Below are 22,635 nucleotides of genomic sequence, written 5' to 3'. Positions count from 1 at the left end.
CTCCATCTTTCTACTGTGACTTTTCCAATATTAATTGAACAAATTGCAAAAGATTCAGCAACACAGATGTCCAAAAATCTGTATAATTATGCCGTTAAAGCAGACGATATTTAGCTGTGGGTGTGTGCAGCGCTCATACTTCCTAAAAACCCGTGACGTCTTGCGTACACGTCATCATTACACGACGTTTCGAAGACGAAACTCCCGGGAAATTTAAAACTGTAATTTAGTAAACTAAAAAGGCCGTATTGGCATGTGTTGCAATGTTAATATTTCATCATTAATATATAAACTATCAGACTGCGTGGTGGGTAGTAGTGGGTTTCAGTAGGCCTTTTCTAACTAATGAATGTGTGTTGGTGTGCTTTGTTAGGCTTGAGCGCCATCTAGCGGTGAGGTTGGCTCAATACAAGTTACAAAACTGACTTGTGTAAGTTTCAATCAGCTGTTGGTTGGGTAACAAGCACTGTGACCATGCGGCACATTTGATATGGGCTTTAAACCACTGTAGAAACAAAGTATTGATACAAAAAGGTGAAGATGCCTACCGGCGGAGAAGACGACAGAGCTGTGGTGAAGAAACTTCTGAGAGACGTGCTTCTGGGCCGAGAAGATCCGGAGGTTTTTTTTGCGAAGTGTGTGTCCGTGTTGGGGCACCAGGAGACCCGAGGGCACTTTTTAGCCGTCATCAAGCCTCTCTTACCGGCCAACACATCCCTGCACTGTGCCCTCGTCTCCATTTATCAGGAATATTTCACCCAGGTCAGTATTGGTGTTGTTTAAAGTACACGTAATAAATGGTCTGTTGAATAAAACAATTTTACAAAATAACGTTTTATAAAATAGTTTTGTAAACAGCCTTAAGCTAACCGCTAGCTGAACTTTAGCTAATTCTGGCTTCCCGCCTTCACTTGAAGTGTCTTTCGTGAAAAACCTTAACAAATAATTACCCCCATATACCTACTGAATAAAATGTTAACGTTAACGTGAAAAACAATTAGGTGAAGTTCATGTGGTTACTACAAATATTCATTGTTAAAATATTGTGGTTAACGAGAAGCTGCTGTACAACTCACCTGACTGCCCGTGTCTACATTGCATTAGCACAAACCCTGTTTTTTTTTTATTAACAATTTTTTTTAGTTGTTAATTGTACAAAATATACGATAGTACTGTAGTACCCATGCAGTTTTTTTATAATCGTTATTTACAAATAAAACAATTATTTGTTATATTAGGCCTAATTGTACACACAGGTTTAAAGGCCTACCGAAATGAGATTTTCTTATTTAAACGGGGATAGCAGGTCCTTTCTATGTGTCATACTTGATCTTTTCGCGATATTGCCATATTTTTGCTGAAAGGATTTAGTAGAGAACATCCACGATAAAGTTCGCAACTTTTGGTGCTGCCTTTACCGGAAGTCGCAGACGATGACGTCACAAGTGTGGGGGCTCCTCACATATTCACGTTGATTGTGATGGGAGCCTCCAACAAAAAGTGCTATTCGGACCGAGTAAACGACAATTTCCCCATTAATTTGAGAGAGTATGAAAGATTTGTGTTGAGGATATTGATAGCGACGAGCTAGATAAAAAAAAGTTACAAAAAAAAAAACGCGATTGCATTGGGACGGATTTAGATGTTTTTAGACACATTTACTAGGCTAATTCTGGGAAATCCCTTATCTTTCTATTGTGTTGCTAGTGTTTTAGTGAGTTTAACAGTACCTGATAGTCGGAGCTGTGTCTCCACGGGTGTCTTGACGCCAGTGTCTCAGGGGAGTCGACGGCAGCTATGGGCGGCACAAGCTCAGCTGATCTCCGGTAAGAAGCGACTTTTTACCACAATTTTCTCACCAAAACCTGCTGGTTGACATTCGGTCAGGATTCATGTTCGCTTGACCGCGCTCTGATCCATAGTAAAGTTTCACCTCCGGGAATTTTAAACAAGGAATCACCGTGTGTTTGTGTGGCTAAAGGCTAAAGCTTCCCAACTCCATCTTACTACTTTGACTTCTCCAATATTAATAGAACAAATTGCAAAAGATTCAGCAACACAGATGTCCAAAATACTGTGTAATTATGTGGTTAAAGCAGACGACTTTTAGCTGTGTGGGTGTGCAGCGCTCATATTTCCTAAAAACCCGTGACGTCTTGCGTACACGTCATCGTTACACGACGTTTTCAAGACGAAACTCCCGGGAAATTTAAAATTGCAATTTAGTAAACTAAAAAGGCCGTATTGGCATGTGTTGCAATGTTAATATTTCATCATTGATATATAAACTATCAGACTGCGTGGTCGGTAGTAGTGGGTTTCAGTAGGCCTTTAACCAACAAAAACACCTGTACCAAGTTATCAATAAAACAATTTGTAAATATGGTGAATTCGTGGTTTAGACATTTGACCTAAGTATTTTTCATCATTTAAAGCAGTGCTCCCCAACCACAGGCCGCACAAGAAATAAATAAAAAAAAAATGTTTTTTTTTTTTAAATTAAAACAATATATACATTATATATCAATATAGATCAATACAGTCTGCAGGGATACAGTCCGTAAGCACACATGATTGTATTTCTTTATGAAACCCCCCGGTCCGTGGGACAAATTTTCAACCATTGACCAGTCCGCAGCTACAAAAACGTTGGGGACCACTGATTTACAGCATTTTGATAGGCAAATGAGTCAACCTTAAAATTATAATTATAATTACAACATGGTGTCACAATAAACAGATTCCACACAATCAAGAGAGTCAATCAAGTTTGTCATTAACTTTTAAACTATTTTTATATCAGCACTCTCATTAGGTAGATAGGTAGGTAGGCCTTTATCGTCATTTCACAAGTACAACAAAACTTTGTTTTCAGCACAAACCCTTTCAAGATGAGACAGACAAACAGTGTACATGGTTACAGAACAGGAACGCTGATGGGTGGCCATAAGGCGCCTCGTAAAAGATAAGAAGGTAAATGCTGGGAGAGGATGAGTAAAAAAATACAAACTAGAGTGGGAAAAAACCTCCATAGCAAAGCACATATACATATTACAACAGTGGTTCTCAAATGGGGGTACGCGTACCCCTGGGGGTACTTGAAGGTATGCCAAGGGGTACGTGAGATTTAAAAAAAAAAAAAAAAAATTCTGTATAAATATATTCATTGAATAATACTTCAACAAAATATAAATGTAAGGTCATAAACTGTGAAAAAAAAATACAACAATGCAATATTCAGTGTTGACAGCTAGATTTTTTGTGACATGTTCCATAAATATTGATGTTAAAGATTTATTTTTTTGTGAAGAAATGTTTAGAATGAAGTTCATGAATCCAGATGGATCTCTATTACAATCCCCAAAGAGGGCACTTTAAGTTGATGATTACTTCTATGTGTAGCAATCTTTATTAATTGAACCACTTGTTTATTTTTTAACAAGTTTGTAGTTACTTTTAAATGTTTTTTTCCAAATAGTTCAAGAAAGACCAGTACAAATTAGCAATATTTTGCACTGTTATACAATTTAATAAATCAGAAACTGATGACATAGTGCTGTATTTTACCCCTTTTTTTCAACCAAGAATGCTTTGCTCTGATTAGGGAGTACTTGAATTAAAAAAATGTTCACAGGGGTACGTCATTGAAAAAAGGTTGAGAACCACTTTATTACAACACACATCTCGAGACTTGCAACAGAGGGGAGCGAGTGGGAGCTATGGTGGAAGGCAGCAGCTCTTCAGCCACTGCCCAGCCTTCCATCACCCCCAAGGGAATTGTGTCAAGGGTGTTGGATGGAAGGGTTGGGTATGTGTGTGTGTGGCATATAATTTAGGTGGATGCATGTGTGTGGCAAGGCTGCCGCGTGTCTCTGTTCCGCGGCCTTGGTGTCATTCGCTAGTCCAAAGTCAACAACAACAGGTGTGTGTCCATGAGAGACAAGAAGGGAGTTTGTTGTGATTTCGCCGCACTGTCCTTCGGGAGAGTCTCCAAGCCAGGGAAACAATCCAAGTTAGAATGTTTTGTATGCGAGTGAAAATAAAATGATCTTTTCACTCTAGATTGTCTATGACTGATCCTCAATATTCATCCTGCAGGGTAGACAGTCCGATGTTATCGAAATCACAAGTGTCCACAGTTCTTCCCGCATCCTCCAATCATTTGTGGTAGCTTTGGGATACTTTGAAGACTGCCAGCTACTTCCCATTTGTCGACAAACCAGAGCAACGCTAACTCCAATCAGCAGACGTTCTGTTGTCATAATTCAGAATAGGTAGATATCTTCACGTCGTCCACTGAAAAAGGTCGCCAGGCACGTGGCACTCCTTCTAACTCCCCGAGTCCGTCGTGTGTCCAGCAACTACCGCTCCGTCACGACAAGCAGGTCCTCCCAAACCCAAGACCATGTCAATTTTGTTGAGGCCAGTTAAATAGTTCCAATGTTTAGATTTGGAGAGCAGTGCAAAAAGAGGCAACAAAAAGGTTAAGACAAGACAAAGAAGCAGGCAGGAGAGGAAAGGAGAGTGTCCGCCCTCGTGATTGCCTGTGAGAAAAAACAATCAAGTTTGTCATTACCTTTTAAATTATTCTCATATCAGCACTCTCATTAGGTACGTCTCCACCTACTCAGTGGCCTCGTGGTTAGAGTGTCCGCTCTGAGATCGGTAAGTCAAACCCCGGCCGAGTCATACAAAGACTATACAAATGGGAGCTTGGCACTCAGCATCAAGGGTTGGAATTTGGGGTTAAATCACCAAAAATGATTCCTGGGCACGGCACAGCTGCTGCCAACTGCTCCCCTCATCTCCCAAGGGGTGAACAGGGGGATGGGTCAAATGCAGAGGACAAATTTCACCACACCAAGTGTTAGTGTGTGACAATCATTGGTACTTCAACTTTAACTTAACTTTTAAGGTTACTTCATACTGTAGCTCTACAAGATATTAGCAACTTTTGTAAGTACAAAGTTCAATAACGCTGATAAAACAGATAGGCATTTAAAAACAAAAAGGCAGAGAAATCAGATAGAAGCTGTGGTTAAAAGGTGGGTGACTCTCTAACCACCTACCTGCTCAGCGGCCTAGTGGTTAGTGTCCACCATGAGATTAGTAGGTCATGAGTTCAAACCCCGGCCGAATCATACGTGCTTGACCCTCAATTTCAAGGGTTGGGATAGGGGGTTAAATTGGAGGCATAGCTACCGCTGTTGCTCACTGCTCACCTCACCTCCCAGGGGTTGAACAAGGGTGATGGGTCAATTGAAGAGGACAAATTTCACCACACCTAGTGTGTGTGACAATCATTGGTACTTTAACTTTTTAGTCCCTTCTTAAAACGGTCGACCAACTGTGGTGCTCTAAGATGGTCGGGGAGAGTGTTACAGAGTTCGGGTGTGGTTGAGCAGAAAGCCCGGCGGCCCATTGTTTGTAGGTTTGAGGAGGTTGGTGTTTGAGGGGAAACTAGGTCCTTGAGGTAGGAGGGGGCATTGCTGTAGATGCATTGACGTGTTAGCAGGTTCAACTTGAATTCGGTCCGGGATGCAATAGGGAGCCAGTGGAGTGATTTGAGGATGGGTGTGATGTGATCACACGCTGGTGCACTCTCATCAGGATCCTCGCTGCGCTGTTTTGGATGTACTGGAGCTTTTTGATGCTCTTTTTGGGGACCCTGATGTGAAGAAGCGTTGCAGTAATCAAGGCTGGAGGAGATGAAGGCGTGGATGAGTGAGGGTGACTGAGAGGGCGGAGTCTTGAGATGTTGCGGAAGTGAAAGAAAGAGGTTTCAATGTTTCTTAACCATAGTGCCCATTGTTGGGCTGCGGGTGCCCTATGGTAAAAATCTGTTAGTCAGATGTGGTCACATGGGCCTCAGCAGTACTCAGTTGTAATGCACCTTTGCACCACTTGTGGCATACATGACAATATCTAACAGACGTCTGAAGGTGAAGTCACAGACGTTTTTTAAGCGCAAAAAATATGACTTAAGTGGTGAAGCTGTATTTTCATTTGCACTTATTTTATTGATGTTTTATTAGAACAATTTTGTTTATTTTAGTACAACTTAATTGTATGTAAATGTATTATTTTCTGTTATTTACAAGTCTCCTCTTGTGCAATATATTTGGTTAGTACCTACCTTTCTAAATAGCCTGACCTAAGCCTAAGGTTTGTGTGTAAAATCCATCCATTTCTACCGCTTGTCCCTTTTTTGGGGTCGCAGGGGGTGCTGGAGCCTATCTCAGCTGCACAATATGTTTTATTAACACATTCTTTCATATCATTTGACAAGGTGGAAAACTGCAAGTAAGTTAGATATAATTCAGGAATATGATTAAAATCAAAAGATGACTAATGCACTGTTTATACTTGAGTGGGCCCTGTAGTGGAAAAGTTGGGCCCCGAGGTCAAAAATGTTAAATGACCTGAATACAGGCAGTGTTTTTCAATACAGCTGATCTATTGATCTCATAAGGTTGGACAGTTTATGCTCACATATATTAATTTTATAATTTTTTTAATGTCAGGTGGAAGATGACGAGCTGGAACTTGCACTGACCGTGTCACAACTTGAAATGCAAGACACCCTGCTTCAGAAAGACGAAGGATCCACGGGTGGCCGCACAAAGGAAGGAGGACTATGCACAGCACGTATGCCTGAGCATCGGAAGGATGCAGAGCTGAACATGTCGCACGCGGGTCCAACAGTTTCTACCATGCGGAATACGGACAAAAGTGTCAGCAATGTAACGGAGGACAAGGTTTCTCAGCAGAAGGCCAAGCGTTCTAAAACCAGAAGGCGGAAAGCGGGCGGCCAGCAGGTAGTTGGTCTGCCCTGCTCTCCATCAGCAACACCACCAGTGTTGCTTTGGTTCCGCAGGGACTTGAGACTGTGTGACAACCCTGCTCTCATCAGCTCCTTGGAGGTAGGTGCACCCGTCATACCCGTCTTCATCTGGAGTCCCCAAGAGGAGGAGGGGCCCGGAATCACAGTGGCCATGGGCGGAGCCTGTAAGTTGAATGAGTCACTCCGGATTAATTTTTGCGTCATTGTTACCATTCACTGCCTCTTTTTACTGTATTGGCAGGTAAATACTGGCTTCATCAAGCGTTGGCGTCTTTCTGTTCATCGCTGGAGCGTATCGGCAGCCGTCTTATCTTCCGTGAGGCAAACAGAGCGGGGTGCCACGTCGGATCCACTCTGCACACGCTTAAAGAGCTGGTGAAGGAGACCGGGGCAAGAACAGTGCTGGCCAATGGCCTGTATGAGCCCTGGTTAAAGGAGAGGGATGACGTGGTGGTGTCTGCGCTGCAAAAAGAAGGGGTTGACTGCACCATGTTCCACTCGTACTGCATCAGAGACCCGTACTCTGTTAGCACAGAGGGCGTTGGACTCCGAGGTATGTCGCCGTATTATTTGGATAGGTTATCTCACAAAGGTAGCAGTGTATTTCAGAATGTCACACGCTGTGGCTCTGATTGTAGTGGTCGTGCCAGCAACTTTAGTGTTCCAGGGTCGATTCCAACGTCCTCCATCCGAGTAACAGCCATTGTGTCCTAGGGAAAGACTCTCCACCCACTTTGCTCCCACTGGTGTATGAGTGTGAATGAATCAGTCAGTCTACCCCAGGGCAGATGTGGCTACAAATGTAGCTTACCTTCATCAAAGAGTGAATGATGGAGCGAATTAGTGATAGGACCTCAGCGTCAAGGAAAGGGTTGTAGAAATATAATCACTTGTTATTATTAATACATGTTGGAATTCATGCTTCCATCAATGAACCGCTCAATAGTATTGGCAGTACCACAAAAAAATGTCTGCGTATTAAATGGGGACCTATTACGCAAAAGCAACATTTTTTTTACCTATTGGCACTTTACTTTTGTGTATTTGGAGTCTGCATAAGTCCCGAAAATGTAAAATCAAACCACAAAGGAGATATTAACAAAACAATCTTGAAGTTCCTTCATACTTCCTCCTAACGAGCCGTTTGGAATTTGCACAACCTTTGACGTTGTTCCCAAGTGTGACGTCAGCGGATATGTCCATATATGGTAAAAATGTTCCCAAAATGCTTTGCGCGAGTGAAGATAATTATATCTATATAGCACTTTTTTCTCTAGTGACTCAAAGCACTTAAAAAAATGTTAAGCTCAATTTAAACCATTGTGTGTGGCACTTGGGAGCAAGGTGGGTGAAGTGTCTTACCCAAGGACACAAAACCAGCGACTAGGACGGTGGGAGCTGGGTTCGAACCAGGAACCCTCAAGTTACTGGCCGGTTGCTCTACCATCTCCAAATTAGGTCAACCCAGAGCCTGGGAGTCTTCAAAACCCTTCTTAAGACCTACCTCTTCTCGCTGGCCTTTAACCTGGACTGAGCCCGCCCACTAGGCCACCATTTCTAGTCCCCACCCCTCCCCCCGTGCTTTACTTTTTTTTCCAATTTATCGCACTTTTATTTCATTATTTTTATCTTGTAATTTTAATTCAAACCCTTTTACGGTATTGCTTTTTGCACTATCTTGTTTAGCTCTTTCATTGTTTGTTATTTGTTTCTTTCTTGGCTCTATGCTTTTTAACCTGTAAAGCACTTTGATCCAATTTAAAAATTGTTTCAACGTGCTATATAAATAAAGTTGCCTTGCCTTGCCATCTGAGCCATGCCGCCTCGCCGTTGTAGTCCGGCGCTGTAGTCAATAAGCTCCTCTTTCTCTATCCTCTTGTCGTGGGGAAGACTGGCTCGTATATGCACATGCATCCTCCGCTCTTGCCATTTGTAACACAAAGTAGTGTGCATCTGTCAGTAGACTTGCAATGGAAGCGCTAAAACTGACGGGGAGAAGACACAGTCGAAGTGGAGGCTCGTAAACTAGACCGGGTGTCCTGAGAGCTTGAAAAAAGTCTGTAAAACAATCTACGCAACATTTTTGACCTACAACCACAAAGAACTGTTTTAAATGTAGAAAAAATATGATATGACCTCTTTAAAGCAGGTTCAGTGGACAACTCAAAAGGTATATCCAAGTTAACTCTCTATAGTCTTGTGCCTTTAGAATATATTCTGTAATAAAAATGAGAGTTGAAACATGGGTGGATTCACAGTTGTGAGATAAATACCTGTGATTCCTTTTGGTAGTGACCGAAGTTGTGATAACTGCTTTCCTACGTGGTTTGTGGTGTAGGAATCGGATCAGTGTCTCATTTCATGAGCTGCTGCAGACAGAACCCTGGCTCTGTGTTGGGCACTCCACTGGACCCGCCCGGGTCCCTGCCTGCACCTTCCAACTGGCCTCTGGGTGTCACTCTGGAAGAACTGGGCCTGGCACGTATGCCGCGGAGGAAAGACGGCACAACGGTTAGTGATCATACTACACAATTAGAAATGCAGTATTCCTCAGTCTAATTCCACTGTGCATTGTGGCTTTCAGATTGATTGGGCTGCTAATATTCGAAAGTCCTGGGATTTTAGCGAAGAAGGAGCTCATGCACGCCTTGAAGCTTTTCTCCATGATGGTGCGACTGGTAACACGCACACACAGAGCACCTAGTTCAGGGAAATTACACTAAATTGTATTGGGCGCCCATTTCCAGAACTCTAATGACCAGGGTACGGAATTCTACCTTTGCCATTAGTCTGTTTTTGTCAATTCCGGAGAACAAACATACTCTACACTATACTGTTTATTTGGTCAGTTTCAGGAGCTCAATGCTGTTTAAAGGACCAACTAAAAATCATCAAGAGTTCAATGCTGTTTTAAGGACCAACTAAAATTCTTCAGGAGCTCAATGGTGTTTTAAGCACCAACTAAAAATCTTCAGGAGCTCAATGCTGTTTTAACAACCAACTAAAAAACTTCAGGAGCTTGCTGCTGTTTTAAGCACCAACTAAAAATCTTCAGGAGCTCAATGGTGTTTTAAGGACGGACTAAAGATATTCAGGAGCTCAATGCTGTTTTAAGGACCAACTAAACAACTTCTGGAGCTCGGTGTTGTTTTAAGGACCAACTAAAAATCTTCAGGTCAATACTGTTTAAAAGGACCAACTAAAAATCTTCAGGAGCTCAATACTATTTTAAGGACCAACTAAAAATCTTCAGGAGCTCAATCCTGTCTTAAGGACCAACTAAAAATCTTCAGGAGCTCAATACTGTCTCAAGGACCAACTAAAAATCTTCAGGAGCTCAATGCTGTTTTAAACACCAACTAAAAATCTTCGGCAGCTCGCTGCTGTTTTAAACACCAACTAAAAATCTTCAGGAGCTCAATGGTGTTTTAAGCACCAACTAAAAATCTTCAGGAGCTCAATGCTGTTTTAAGCACCAAGTAAAAATCTTCAGGAGCTCAATATTGTTTCAAGGACCAAGTAAAAATCTTCAGGAGCTCAATACTGTCTTAAGGACTGATTAAAGATCTTCAGGAGCTCAATGCTGTTTTAAGCACCAACTAAAATTATTCAGGAGCTCGCTGCTGTTTTAAGGACCAACTTAACATTTTCAGGAGCTCGCTGCTGTTTTAAGGACCAACTAAAAATCTTCAGCTCAATGCTGTTTTAAGAACCAACTAAAAATCATCAAGAGCTCAATGCTGTTTTAAGGACCAACTAAAAATCATCAAGAGCTCAATGCTGTTTTAAGGACCAACTAAAATTATTCAGGAGCTCACTGCTGTTTTAAGCACCAACTAAAAATCTATTCATAGATTATCTCTGTGACAGCAATAGTGTTTTTAAGAATCTGTTGCAAACATCTGAGTCTCTTACAAGTTTTTGAACTGAACTCACAGGAAACCAGTTGACTAGCCCAAAGGATGAAAAAGACGACCTAAAATGAAACCATTGAGGAACACCACTAGTATAACCAAAGTTGAACAAATGACTACATCTAAAGTAAACGCGTGAGAGCAATGACTTGGTTACATACATTATAATGTAAAAAACAAGGGCTACATTGAGGAACTCCTCAGTTATGTAAATGCAAAGCTTGGACCCCTGCAGTGTTCTGTCTACTGTCAACGCAAGGAACTGACCATGTGTTGAGAGCATACTTGCGGGGAAACTCCTAAATTTCAGTGCTCCTCCCGAAAATCTACCGGGGCAACCATTTTCCCGAATTTCTCCCGATTCTCTTACGGACGACAATATTGAGGGCGTGCCGTGATGGCACTGCCTTTACAGCCTCTAAAACCTGTCGTCGCGTCCGACGACTGTTTTTTCTCCATACAAACAGTGTGCCGGCACAGTCACATGTTGTATGCGGCATCTACAGACACACGTAAGTGAAAGCAAGGCATACTTGGTCAACAGCCATACAGGTCATACTGAGGGTGGCCGTATAAACAACTTTAACACTGTTACAAATATGCGCCACACTGTGAACCCACACCAAAGAGTGACAAATACAATTCAGGAGAACAGCCGCACCGTAACACAACATAAACACAACACAACAAATACCCAGAACCCCTTGCAGCCCTAACTCTTCTCAAGGTTGGCAAGTATGGTTTAGAGTGGTCTAAGTTCCTCCATACAATAGGAGCACTTAAAGGCCTACTGAAACCCACTACTACCGACCACGCAGTCTGATAGTTTATATATCAATGATGAAATATTAACATTGCAACACATGCCAATACGGCCGGTTTAGTTTACTAAATTGCAATTTTAATTTTCCCCCGAAGTATCCTGTTGAAAACGTTGAGGAATGATGACGCATACGACGACGCGTGCGCGTGACGTCACTGGTTGTAGCGGACATGTTTTCCCAGCACCGATCACGGCTAAAAGTCGTCTGCTTTAATCGCATAATTACTCAGTATTCTGGACATCTGTGTTGCTGAATCTTTTGCAATTTGTTCAATTAATAATGGAGAAGTCAAAGAAGAAAGATGTAGGTGTGAAGCGGTGTATTGCAGCTGCCTTTAGCAACACAAACACAGCCGGTGTTTCCTTATTTACATTCCCAAAGGTGAAGCTTTACTATGGAACAGAGCGGTCAAGCGAACACGGTTCCCTACTACATGTCAACCGGCAGGTTTCGGTGAGAAAATTGTGGTGATAAGTCGGCTCTTACCGTAGACATGAGCGGAGCTTGCGTCCTCCTGCTGCTGCGGACTCTCTTACCTCCTCCTTCCTGGAGACACTGGCGGTCACCACACCCGTGGCCTCACCCCTCCGACTTTCAGGTACCATATAATCTCACTAAAACACTAGTAACACAATAAGCAGATAAGGGATTTTCCAGAATTATCCTAGTAAATGTGTCTAATAACATCTAAATTGCTCCCACTGCCCTCGCCTTTTTTATTTTTTTCTAGTCCTTCACTCTCACTGTCCTCATTCACAAATCTTTCATCCTCGCCTCAATTAATGGGGGAATTGTCGCTTTCTCGGTCCGAATCGCTCTCGCTGCTGGTGGCTATGATTATAAACAATGTGAGGAGCTCCAAAACCGGTGACGCCACGCGCACATCGTCTGGTACTTCCGGTACAGGCAAGGCTTTTTTATTAGCGACGAAAAGTTGCGAACTTTATCGTCGATGTTCTCTACTAAATCCTTTTAGCAAAAATATGGCAATATCGCAAAATGATCAAGTATGACACATAGAATGGACCTGCTATCCCCGTTTGAATAAGAAAATCTAATTTCAGTAGGCCTTTAAAATGTTTTTAGGAATTTGCTGAAAAAAGATTTTGAGCTGAACTCAGGGGCTGGTATCGCGTCATTCCTGGGATGGATTTGGGCCGGCAGTTGAATAGCTCTGCCCTACAGGAAGTGAAAATGTAAGAAAACATACTCTGTCTCCTTTCATCCAACTAATGTTAGGATAAAAGTGTCTCACCGTGCCTCCGATAGTGTCAAAAAACACACAGGGAACATTTCACAATGAAAAGGTGATAATATGAAATGTACTGTACACGGTTAACATTTCCTTAATCCTTTATTTTCCAAGGTGTGTATAGATACGAGAAAGAGTCAGGCAGGGCCGACGCTCCAAACACCAGCTCCCTGTCTCCGTACCTTCACTTTGGTCAACTAAGCCCTCGCTGGCTCCTCTGGGACGCCAAGGGGGCACGCTGTCGACCTCCGAAATTCCAACGCAAGCTGGCGTGGAGAGACCTGGCATACTGGCAGCTAACCTTGTTTCCTGACCTACCCTGGGAATCCCTCCGGCCTCCGTACAAGGTCGATATTGCACATTCCACTATATGTTAGAATATCGTAGGATGTGGCTGACCTCGTGTGGTTCGTAGGCACTGCGGTGGAGCAGCAATAGTGGTCACCTGAAGGCTTGGCAGCGTGGTCGAACGGGCTACCCCATGGTGGACGCAGCTATGAGGCAGCTGTGGCTGACGGGCTGGATGAACAACTACACCAGACACATTGTGGCATCTTTCCTCATTGCATACCTGCATCTACCCTGGCAAGAGGGCTACCGCTGGTTCCAGGTAAGACATTTAGGCCAAAAGTTTACATACACTTGTGAAGAACATAATGTTTTATGGCTGTCTTGAGTTTCCAAACATTTCTACAACTCTTATTTTTTTGAGATAGAGTAATTGGAGCACATGCTTGTTGGTCACAAAAACCATTCATGAAGTTTGCTTCATTTATGAATGTATTATGGGTCAATTGAAAATGTGAGCAAATCTGCTGGGTCAAAACCATACATACAGCCATGTTAATAATAATGATAAATGGGTTATACTTGTATAGCACTTTTCTACTTTCAAGGTACTCGAAGCGCTTTGACATTATTTCCACATTCACACACTGAGGGCCAGGCAAGGCGCTAACCAGGGCCTTCAGGAGCAAGGGTGAAGTGTCTTGCCCAAGGACACAACGGACATGACTAGGTTGGTAGAAGGTGGGGATCGAACCCCAGGATCCGTCAGATGGCTGGCACGGCCACTCTCCCAACCCCGCCACGCCGTCCCTAATATTTGCTTACATGTCCCTTGGCAAGTTTCACTGCAAGAAGGCACTTTTGGTAGCCATCCACAAGCTTCTGCTTGAATCTCTGACCACTCCTCTTGACAAAATTGCTGCAGTTCAGCAGTTTGTTGGTTTTCTGACATGGACTTGTCTCTTCAGCATTGTCCACACGTTTAAGTCAGGACTTTGGTAAGGCCATTCTAAAACCTTCATTCTAGCCTGATTTAGCCATTCCTTTGTTAGGGGTCAATGTCCTGTTGGAAAACCCAACTGCGCCCAAGCATACTTGCCAATTGTCCCAATTTTCCTGGGAGACTCCCGAATTTCAGTGCCCCTCCCAAAAATCATCCGGGGCAACTATTTTCCACAATTTCTCCCGATTTTTCACCTGGACAACAATATTGAGGGCGTGCCTTAAAAGCACTGCCTTTAGCGTCCTCTACAACCTGTTATCACGTCCGCTTTTCCTCCATACAAACAGCGTTCCAGCCCAGTCACATAATATATGCGGATTTGACACCAACATAAGAGAATGCATACTTGGTTAACAGCCATACAGGTCACACTGAGGGTGGCCCTATAAAACAACTTTAACACTGTTACAAATATGCACCACACTGTGAACCCACACCAAACAAGAATGACAAACACATTTGGGGCGGTATAGCTCGGATGGTAGAGCGGCTGCTGCAGTAACTTGAGGGTTCCAGGTTCGATCCCCGCTCCTGCCATCCTGGTCACTGCTGTTGTGTCCTTGGGCAAGACACTTTACCCACCTGTCTCCAGTGCCACCCTCACTGGTTCAAATGTAACTTAGATAATGGGTTTCACAATGTAAAGCGCTTTGAGTTACTAGAAGAAAGTGCTATATAAATATAATTCACTTTACTTCACATTTTTGGGAGAACATCCGCACCGTAACACAACAGAACAAATACCCAGAACCCATTGCAGCACTACGTCTTCCGGGACGCCACTAAATACAAACCCCCCCCTCCACCCACCCCCATCTCCCGAATTCGGAGGTCTCAAGGTTGGCAAGTACACGCCCAAGACCCAACCTCTGGGCTAATGATTTTAGCTTGTCCTTAAGAATTTGGAGGTAGTCCTCCTTTTTCATTGTCCCATTTACTCTCTGTAAAGCACCAGTTCCCTTGGCAGCAAAACAGGCCCAGAGCATACATGCTTGACGGTAGGAATGGTGTTCCTGGGATTAAAGTCCTCACCTTTTCTCCTCCAAACATATTACTGGGTATTGTGGACAAACAGCTCCATTTTTGTTTCTTCTGACCATAGAACTTTCCTCCCGGGAGGTCTTACCTTTGTCCATGTGATGTCAATGTACGTATACTTTTGACCCAGCAGATTTGCTCACATTTTCAGTAGTGCCATAATAAATTCACAAAAGAAGCAAACTTTATGAATGTTTTTTTGTGACAAACATGTGCTCCAATCACTCCATCACAAAAAAAATAAAGTATTGGAGACTAAAGACAGCCGTGACATTACGTTCTTTACAAGTGTATGTAAACTTTTGACCAGGACTGTAGCGTCAGACCAGTTTAGAAAACATCTGCATGTGTGTGTAGGACACACTGGTGGACGCAGACGTCGCCATCGACGCCATGATGTGGCAGAACGGGGGCATGTGTGGTCTGGACCATTGGAATTTTGTCATGCATCCTGTGGACGCTGCTATGACATGCGACCCCGTCGGCAACTACGTCAGGAAATGGTGTCCTGAGCTTGCAGATTTGCCCGATGACCTTATTCATAAACCCTGGAAATGCCCGGCGTCCATGCTGCGGCGAGCAGGTAAGAACGGATCATTCCATTCTCATTGACGCCAATGTTTATCTGTCGACGCAGAAAAAGTCAAATTCTTATTTTCCTCCTCACTCCAACTCGGCCATTTCTCCACTTATCGGAAATCTGAGAACACCGAAACGTTCAAGGTCTTGAGGCGCTCATGGTTTTTACAGTAACTTAATATCTCGAAGCCTTTGTCCACCATCAGACATTGTTCGGCATAAAGTTTTTCAACAAATTCTACATAAACTGCGTAATAGTGGCAGGGTCATATAATTACATGAAGTCCTTTGAAGTCACGTGACAGCCCCTCCCCTCAGGTATCTTAGTCTTATACCGGGTTAACAGTTAAATGGACACACAACATAGACAAACCCCAGGATTAAAATTATGGTTTTTTTTCCTATTTGCGTTGGTGTCGAGCAAGTTTGCTAGCATTAAGCGTGCGTTAGCATTTTAACTGCTAGCATCCTTGTGAGAACGTTAGTATGCTAGCTTTTTTGTTGTTGTTAATGTATCTTATTAGCATGCTAACGTTTAATGGTAGCTCTTTTGCAACTTTCTATGTTTATACCCACATATACCGCATTTTGGCATTTCTTCTTACCCTGTCATGTGCTAGCTTCTTAACCTTAGCATGCTAGTATGCTAACATTAGCTTTAAAACGTTTCCAGCTAATATTACAATGCTAGTATGCTAACATTAGCGTTAAAACGTTTCCAGCTAATATTACACTTTTTTGTCCAATTCCGCAGCTATACACCTTAGTCATATAACTTGGAATGTGTCATCTATTAACTGTTAGCGTGCTAACTTTAGCATGCTAACATTATAGTGTTAACTTTACGTTTTTTTCGCTAATTACACAGCCATACACCTTACGGTCATATAATTTTAGGAATGTTAATACTTAGTTCTGATTTAGTTTTTGATAGTGTACTTCAGGGGTCACCAATGTGGGGCCCGCGGGCACCAGGTAGCCCGTAAGGACCAGATGAGTCGCCCGCTGGCCTGTTCTAAAAATAGCTCAAATAGCAGCACTTACCAGTGAGCTGCCTCTATTTTTTTAAATGTTATATACTAGCAAGCTGGTCTCACTTTGCTCGACATTTTTAATTCTAAGAGAGACAAAACTCAAATAGAATTTGAAAATCCAGTAAAATATTTTAAAGACTTGGTCTTCACTTGTTTAAATAAATTCATTCATTTTTTAAATTTGCTTCTTATAACTTTCAGAAAGACAATTTTAGAGAAAAAAATACAACTTTAAAAATAATTTTAGGATTTCTAAACACATATACCTTTTAGGGCTTCACGGTGGCAGAGGGGTTAGTGCGTCTGCCTCACAATACGAAGTTCCTGCAGTCCTGGGTTCAAATCCAGGCTCGGGATCTTTCTGTGTGGAGTTTGCATGTTCTCCCCGTGAATGCGTGGGTTCCCTCCGGGTACTCCGGCTTCCTCCCACTTCCAAAGACATGCCCGATTGTAGCTGAGATAGGCGCCAGCGCCCCCCGTGACCCCGAAAGGGAATAAGCGGTAGAAAATGGATGGGATGGATATACCTTTTAAATTCCTTCCTCTTCTTTCCTGACAATTTAAATCAATGTTCAAGTACATGTATTTGTTTTATTGTAAGGAATAATAAATAAATTTTAATTTAATTCTTCATTTTAGCTTCTGTTTTTTCGACAAAGAATCTTTGTGAAATATTTCTTCAAACTTATGATTTAAAAATATATATATATTCTGGCAAATCTAGAAAATCTTTAGAATCTAATTTAAATCTTATTTCAAAATCTTTTGAATTTCTTTTAAAAAATTTGTTCTGGAAAATCTAGAAGAAATAATGATTTGTCTCTGTTAGAAATATAGCTTGGTCCAATTTGTTATATATTCTAACAAAATGCAGATTGGATTTTAACCTATTTAAAACATGTCATCAAAATTCTAAAATTAATCTTAATCAGGAAAAATTATTAATGATGTTCCATAAATTCTTTTTTTAACTTTTTTCAAAAAGACTTGAATTAGCTAGTTTTTCTCTTCTTTTCTTTGGTTGAATTTTAAAGAGTCGAAATTGAAGATAAACTATGTTTTAAAATTTCATTTTAATTTTTTTCCTGTTTTCTCCTCTTTTCAACCGTTCAATCAAGTGTTTTTTTCATCATTTATTCTCTACAAAAAACCTTCCGTAAAAGGAAAAAAAATGACAGAAATACCCATTTTTATATATATATATATATATATATATATATATATATATAGAGATTTATTTATGAAAGGTAAATTGAGCAATATGGCTATTTCTGGCAATTTATTTATGTGTGTATCAAGCTGGTAGCCCTTCGCATTAATCATTACCCAAGACGTAGCTCTTGGTTTTAAAAAGGTTGGTGACCCCTGGTGTACTTCATCTCGACTTTGAAATGGAAACATTTTGTCCTTTCTCGCTGTACTCAGGTGTGGTATTTGGCCAGACATATCCTGAGAGAATAGTTACAGACCTGGAGGAGAGGCGGAGTCAGTCCCTCCAAGACGTGGCCGTAGTTCGTAGTCAACACGGACAGTACGTGGACAAACGCACAGGCTGCGACTTGGTCCCTATGCCGCCACGCCTGGTCTCGGAGGCCCTGAGCTTGTCCCACAATGCTGGCGGCGTGGCCTCGACTGGCAAGCAGTTCCTCCTACCCGTCATCACCCGCATGGAATTCAAGTACCAGCTGGAAGATCCGGACGCAGACGCTGCCTCCAATCCTTACAACGCCGTCCTTAAAGGCTACGTGAGTCGCAAAAGGGACGAGACCATCGCGTTCCTGAACGAGCGAGACTTCACCGCCAGTGTTTTGTACGAGGGAGCTCAGAGGAAGGAAAGGCTGGAGAGAGACTATCGCCGCATGGAGGGGCTGCCTAGACCTCTGGAGCCACAAGGAAGAGCAAGGCGCACACCAAATGCCAAAGACAGGTTCTCAATAGTACCTGGTGGTGCCGTAAAATCACCCAGATGAACAAGGGACAGACGAGCTTCCTGAGGACACTTCCACTCTGTAAAATACAATTGACAAGATGTTACAAAGTCAGTTATTAAGTTGCCTCTGACCGACTTGGGGACAAGTCTAGCACCATCTGCTGGTTTACTGTACATGTATAAATCTCTAAACACTAAATACAGACGGAACTTAAAAATGTTCTGATTTTCAATTTGAGGTTTTTATAAGCTCTAAGCCATAATCATCAAAGTTCTATCAAACTGCTTGAAGTATATTGAGTTGCATGGTATAAGCTTATGTTTCAGCCTGTAGATCGAATTGCTGGAATAAACAAACCTTTACACCATGCCTGGGCAATTATTTTGACTGTGGGGGCAAATTTAGAGGAAAAAAATGCATCTGGGGGCCGGTATATCTTATTTTTGGAACACTTATACAAAACCTCACAATAATGTCTGATTGAATGCTAAAAACGGAATGGAATTTTACTGAATGAGACACCCAGAATGTACATAAAAATAAAGAACTTGGGATTTACAAATATTAACTATGAAGGATAAAACACTGAATATTGAAAATATATGAACGTCACACCCCCTCCCCATCGACCTATTTTATAATCAAGCAAAATGGAACAAAAATGCAACAAGCGCAGCGAAATATGGACGCAAAGGGTAAAAAAAATAAACCCACCTACAATCTGATACATCACTTAGCTTTAGAACTTTTGTAAAAATCTCCTTCTGCGTCTGTCACTAACACCCACATTTCAGGCTGACACTGGAAACGCTCCCCTCCCATACTGCTTAGTGCCTCGTCTGAGCTGCTGTAACTTAGATTACCATAATAACTAATTCGATTACCATGGTAACAAATTAGATTATCATAGTAACTAGTATATGATGCAAAAGCCCAGATTCCAACCATTGAAATACTTTGTATAGTTAAAGACTTACGATCATTAGGAAACATCACTGCACATCATAATGGCAGCTACACTTTCTATTTTAAAGATCTGAAAAAAATTATTTGGGAATTTCTGGCAGGCCAGATTAAAAAGCTTGTGGCATGTGCCCCCCGGGCCTAAATTTTCCCAGGTCTGCTTTACACGATCTACAAAATGTTCAGAGCATACTTGCCAACCCTCACGGATTTTCCGGGAGACTCCCGAAATTCAGCGCCTCTCCCGAAAACCTACCGGGAAGAATTAGCTCCCGAAAATCTCCCGAAATTACGACGGAGCTGGAGGCCACGCCCACTCCAGCTCCATGAGAACCTGACTCAGCAATGTTGTGACCCTCTTAAACATGACAATACTGCCATCTACTGTACATAGAATAGAATGTCTGTTCTGAAGCACACAGTAAAGAGACGTAACTTAATCACGTCGCCTGGTTATTTACTCCAACCCAATCAATATATTACACCGTCGACGAGCAAAATGAAGAAATACACTTGCAAGTTCCTGAACGATTGGAAACAAGAATTTCAGTTTATCCAGGAGAGTTTGAAGGGGAAAGGGTATGTTGCCTGTAAATTTTATAGAACAGACTTCTCCATTGAACACGGCGGCCGGATATTCAGCCATGAACAGTCAGCGAAGCACAAAGCGTCCGCAGCGCAGCATCGTTCACAACCCGGTATTATGGGCCACCTCGCAAAATGGAGACCTTATGGTGTGTCTTATGCTGAGACAAAGATGGCTATGCTGATAGCTGGAAGCAACATCCCGTTCTCGTTTGTGTATGTCTACAACAAATCGGTGAAGGATGTTCCCGGATTCGGAGATCGCTCGCCAGTACGCAAATGGCAGAACAAAGGTTACTCAAATAGTGAAAAGTAAGTGTTGTTGTTTTTTTTTTAGTAACCAGCAAGCACAGTACAGTTAGAAGAACTGTGTTTTTATTACTGTGTATTTGATAGGTGCCGTCTGAAATTCAACTATTTATTTATATATATAATAAAAATATATATAGCTAGAATTCCCTTTAAGTCAATTATTTCATACATACATACATACATATATATATATATTATATATATATGAAATACTTGAGTTGGTGAATTATACGCCACCCCTCTTAACCACGCCCCCCCGCCCCAACCACACCTTTGCCCCACCCCCGACCACGCCTCCCGAAATTGGAGGTCTCAAGGTTGGCAAGTATGGTTCAGAGTTTTACATGTGGAACGACCCATCTTTTTTGTCCTCTATCTCAGGGTTCCCCAACCTTTTTTCCACCAGAGACCGGTTTAATGTAAACATTATTTTCACGGACCTGGTTTTCTAGGTGTGGCAGATAAAAACAGTCAACAAATTAGCCTTTGGCTCCAATCTGACACGTTAACATTTTATATGTCTAGTAATGTGCATTGTCCCATGTACTATAACAAAGGAGTTGTAATATACAACTATTAACAAGCTTATTGGTGTGTTTAGTGCAGACCTGGGCAATTGTTTTGATTAGGGGGCCACATTTAGAGAACAAAAATGTGTCTGGGGGCCGGTATATTTACTTTTAAGAACACTTATACAAAACCTCCCAATATTGTCTGATTGAATGCTAAAAATGTTATGACAGACCGCCTTAAAAAAACAATGGAATTTTAAGTTATTCTATGAACGATAAAACGCTGAATATTGACAAAATATAAGTCACACCCTCTTTCGATCGACATATTTTACGATCAAGTGCAACGCAACAAACAGTCAAATAGGAACGCCAAGGGTACAAAATAAACCACTCTATAATCTGATATATCACTAAACTTTAGAACTTTGTTGTGAAAATCTCCTTCCGCCTCTGTGGAAATGCTTCCCGCCCACACTGCTTGGTGCCTCATCTGAGCTGCTGTGACGTACATGACCATAGTAACTAATTAGTTTACCATAGTAACTAATTGGATTACCATAGTAACTAATTAGATGACCATAGCAACTAATTAGATGACCATAGCAACCAATTAGATGACCATAGTAACTAATTAGATGACCATAGCAACTAATTAGATCATAGTAACTAATTAGATGACCATAATAACTAATTAGATGATCATAGTAACTAATTAGATGACCATAGTAACTAGTATATCATCCATAAGCGCAGATTCCAAGCATTGAAATACTTTGTAAAGTTGAAGACTTCGGTCATTAGAAAACATGAGTGCACATAATAGCTGCTACACTTTCTATCTCAAATATCTAAAAAAAATATTTGGGAATGTCCGGTGGGCCAGATTTAAAAGCTTAATGGGCCGCATGTGGCCCCCGGGCTTTAATTTTCCCAGGTTTGGTTTAGTGGGACAGGCAAAAGTTAAGTCAAAGAAGGTAGCAAATGCATCACGGACCGGTCCCTGGACCGGTGGTTGAGGACCACCGCTCTAGCTGGATCAATACGGTATTCCGAAGTGCAATGACCAAGGCAGCAAAACAACATCCAAATTACACACAGAAATGCACCAAATGAACATGTGCTTTTAATAAGTTAGTGCACTTACCTCACAATACGAAGGTCCTGGGTTCAATCCCGGGCTCGGGATCTTGCTGTGTGGAGTTTGCATGTCATACCCGTCCGTGACTGCGTGGGTTCCCTCCGGGTACTCCGGCTTCCTCCCACATCCAAAGACATGCACCTGGGGACAGGCTGATTGGCAACACTAAATGGTCCCTAGTAGGGGCGTGGGCAAAAATCGATTCGAATCGCGATTCTCACGTTGAATCTATTCTCTTTTTTTTTTTTTTTTTTTAATCAATCCAACAAAACAATACACAGCAATACCATAACAATGCAACCCAATTCCGGAACCAAACCTGACCCAGCAACACTCAGAACTGCAATAAACAGAGCAATCGAGGAGACACAAACACAACACAGTAGTGAAACAAAAATGAATATTATCAACAACA

The 22,635-nt window shown here is 41.9% G+C and overlaps 1 protein-coding gene across 1 annotated transcript; it reads left to right on the top strand.

The window, feature by feature from the left end:
• The first annotated feature begins 383 nt into the window (after positions 1-383).
• On the top strand, positions 384-19,074 carry si:ch1073-390k14.1 (deoxyribodipyrimidine photo-lyase). The gene is made up of 9 exons (XM_061916810.1): positions 384-762; positions 6,525-7,008; positions 7,086-7,397; positions 9,183-9,355; positions 9,429-9,513; positions 12,949-13,181; positions 13,250-13,444; positions 15,521-15,746; positions 18,202-19,074. Exons 1-9 carry the CDS (start codon positions 541-543, stop codon positions 18,744-18,746), a joined length of 2,475 nt encoding a protein of 824 aa, XP_061772794.1. The 5' UTR covers positions 384-540; the 3' UTR covers positions 18,747-19,074.
• Positions 19,075-22,635: the final 3,561 nt, after the last annotated feature.

Source organism: Nerophis ophidion, linkage group LG12 (genome assembly GCF_033978795.1).
Source record: "Nerophis ophidion isolate RoL-2023_Sa linkage group LG12, RoL_Noph_v1.0, whole genome shotgun sequence".
Taxonomy (NCBI): domain Eukaryota; kingdom Metazoa; phylum Chordata; class Actinopteri; order Syngnathiformes; family Syngnathidae; genus Nerophis; species Nerophis ophidion.
This window is presented reverse-complemented; position numbering and strand designations above follow the sequence as displayed.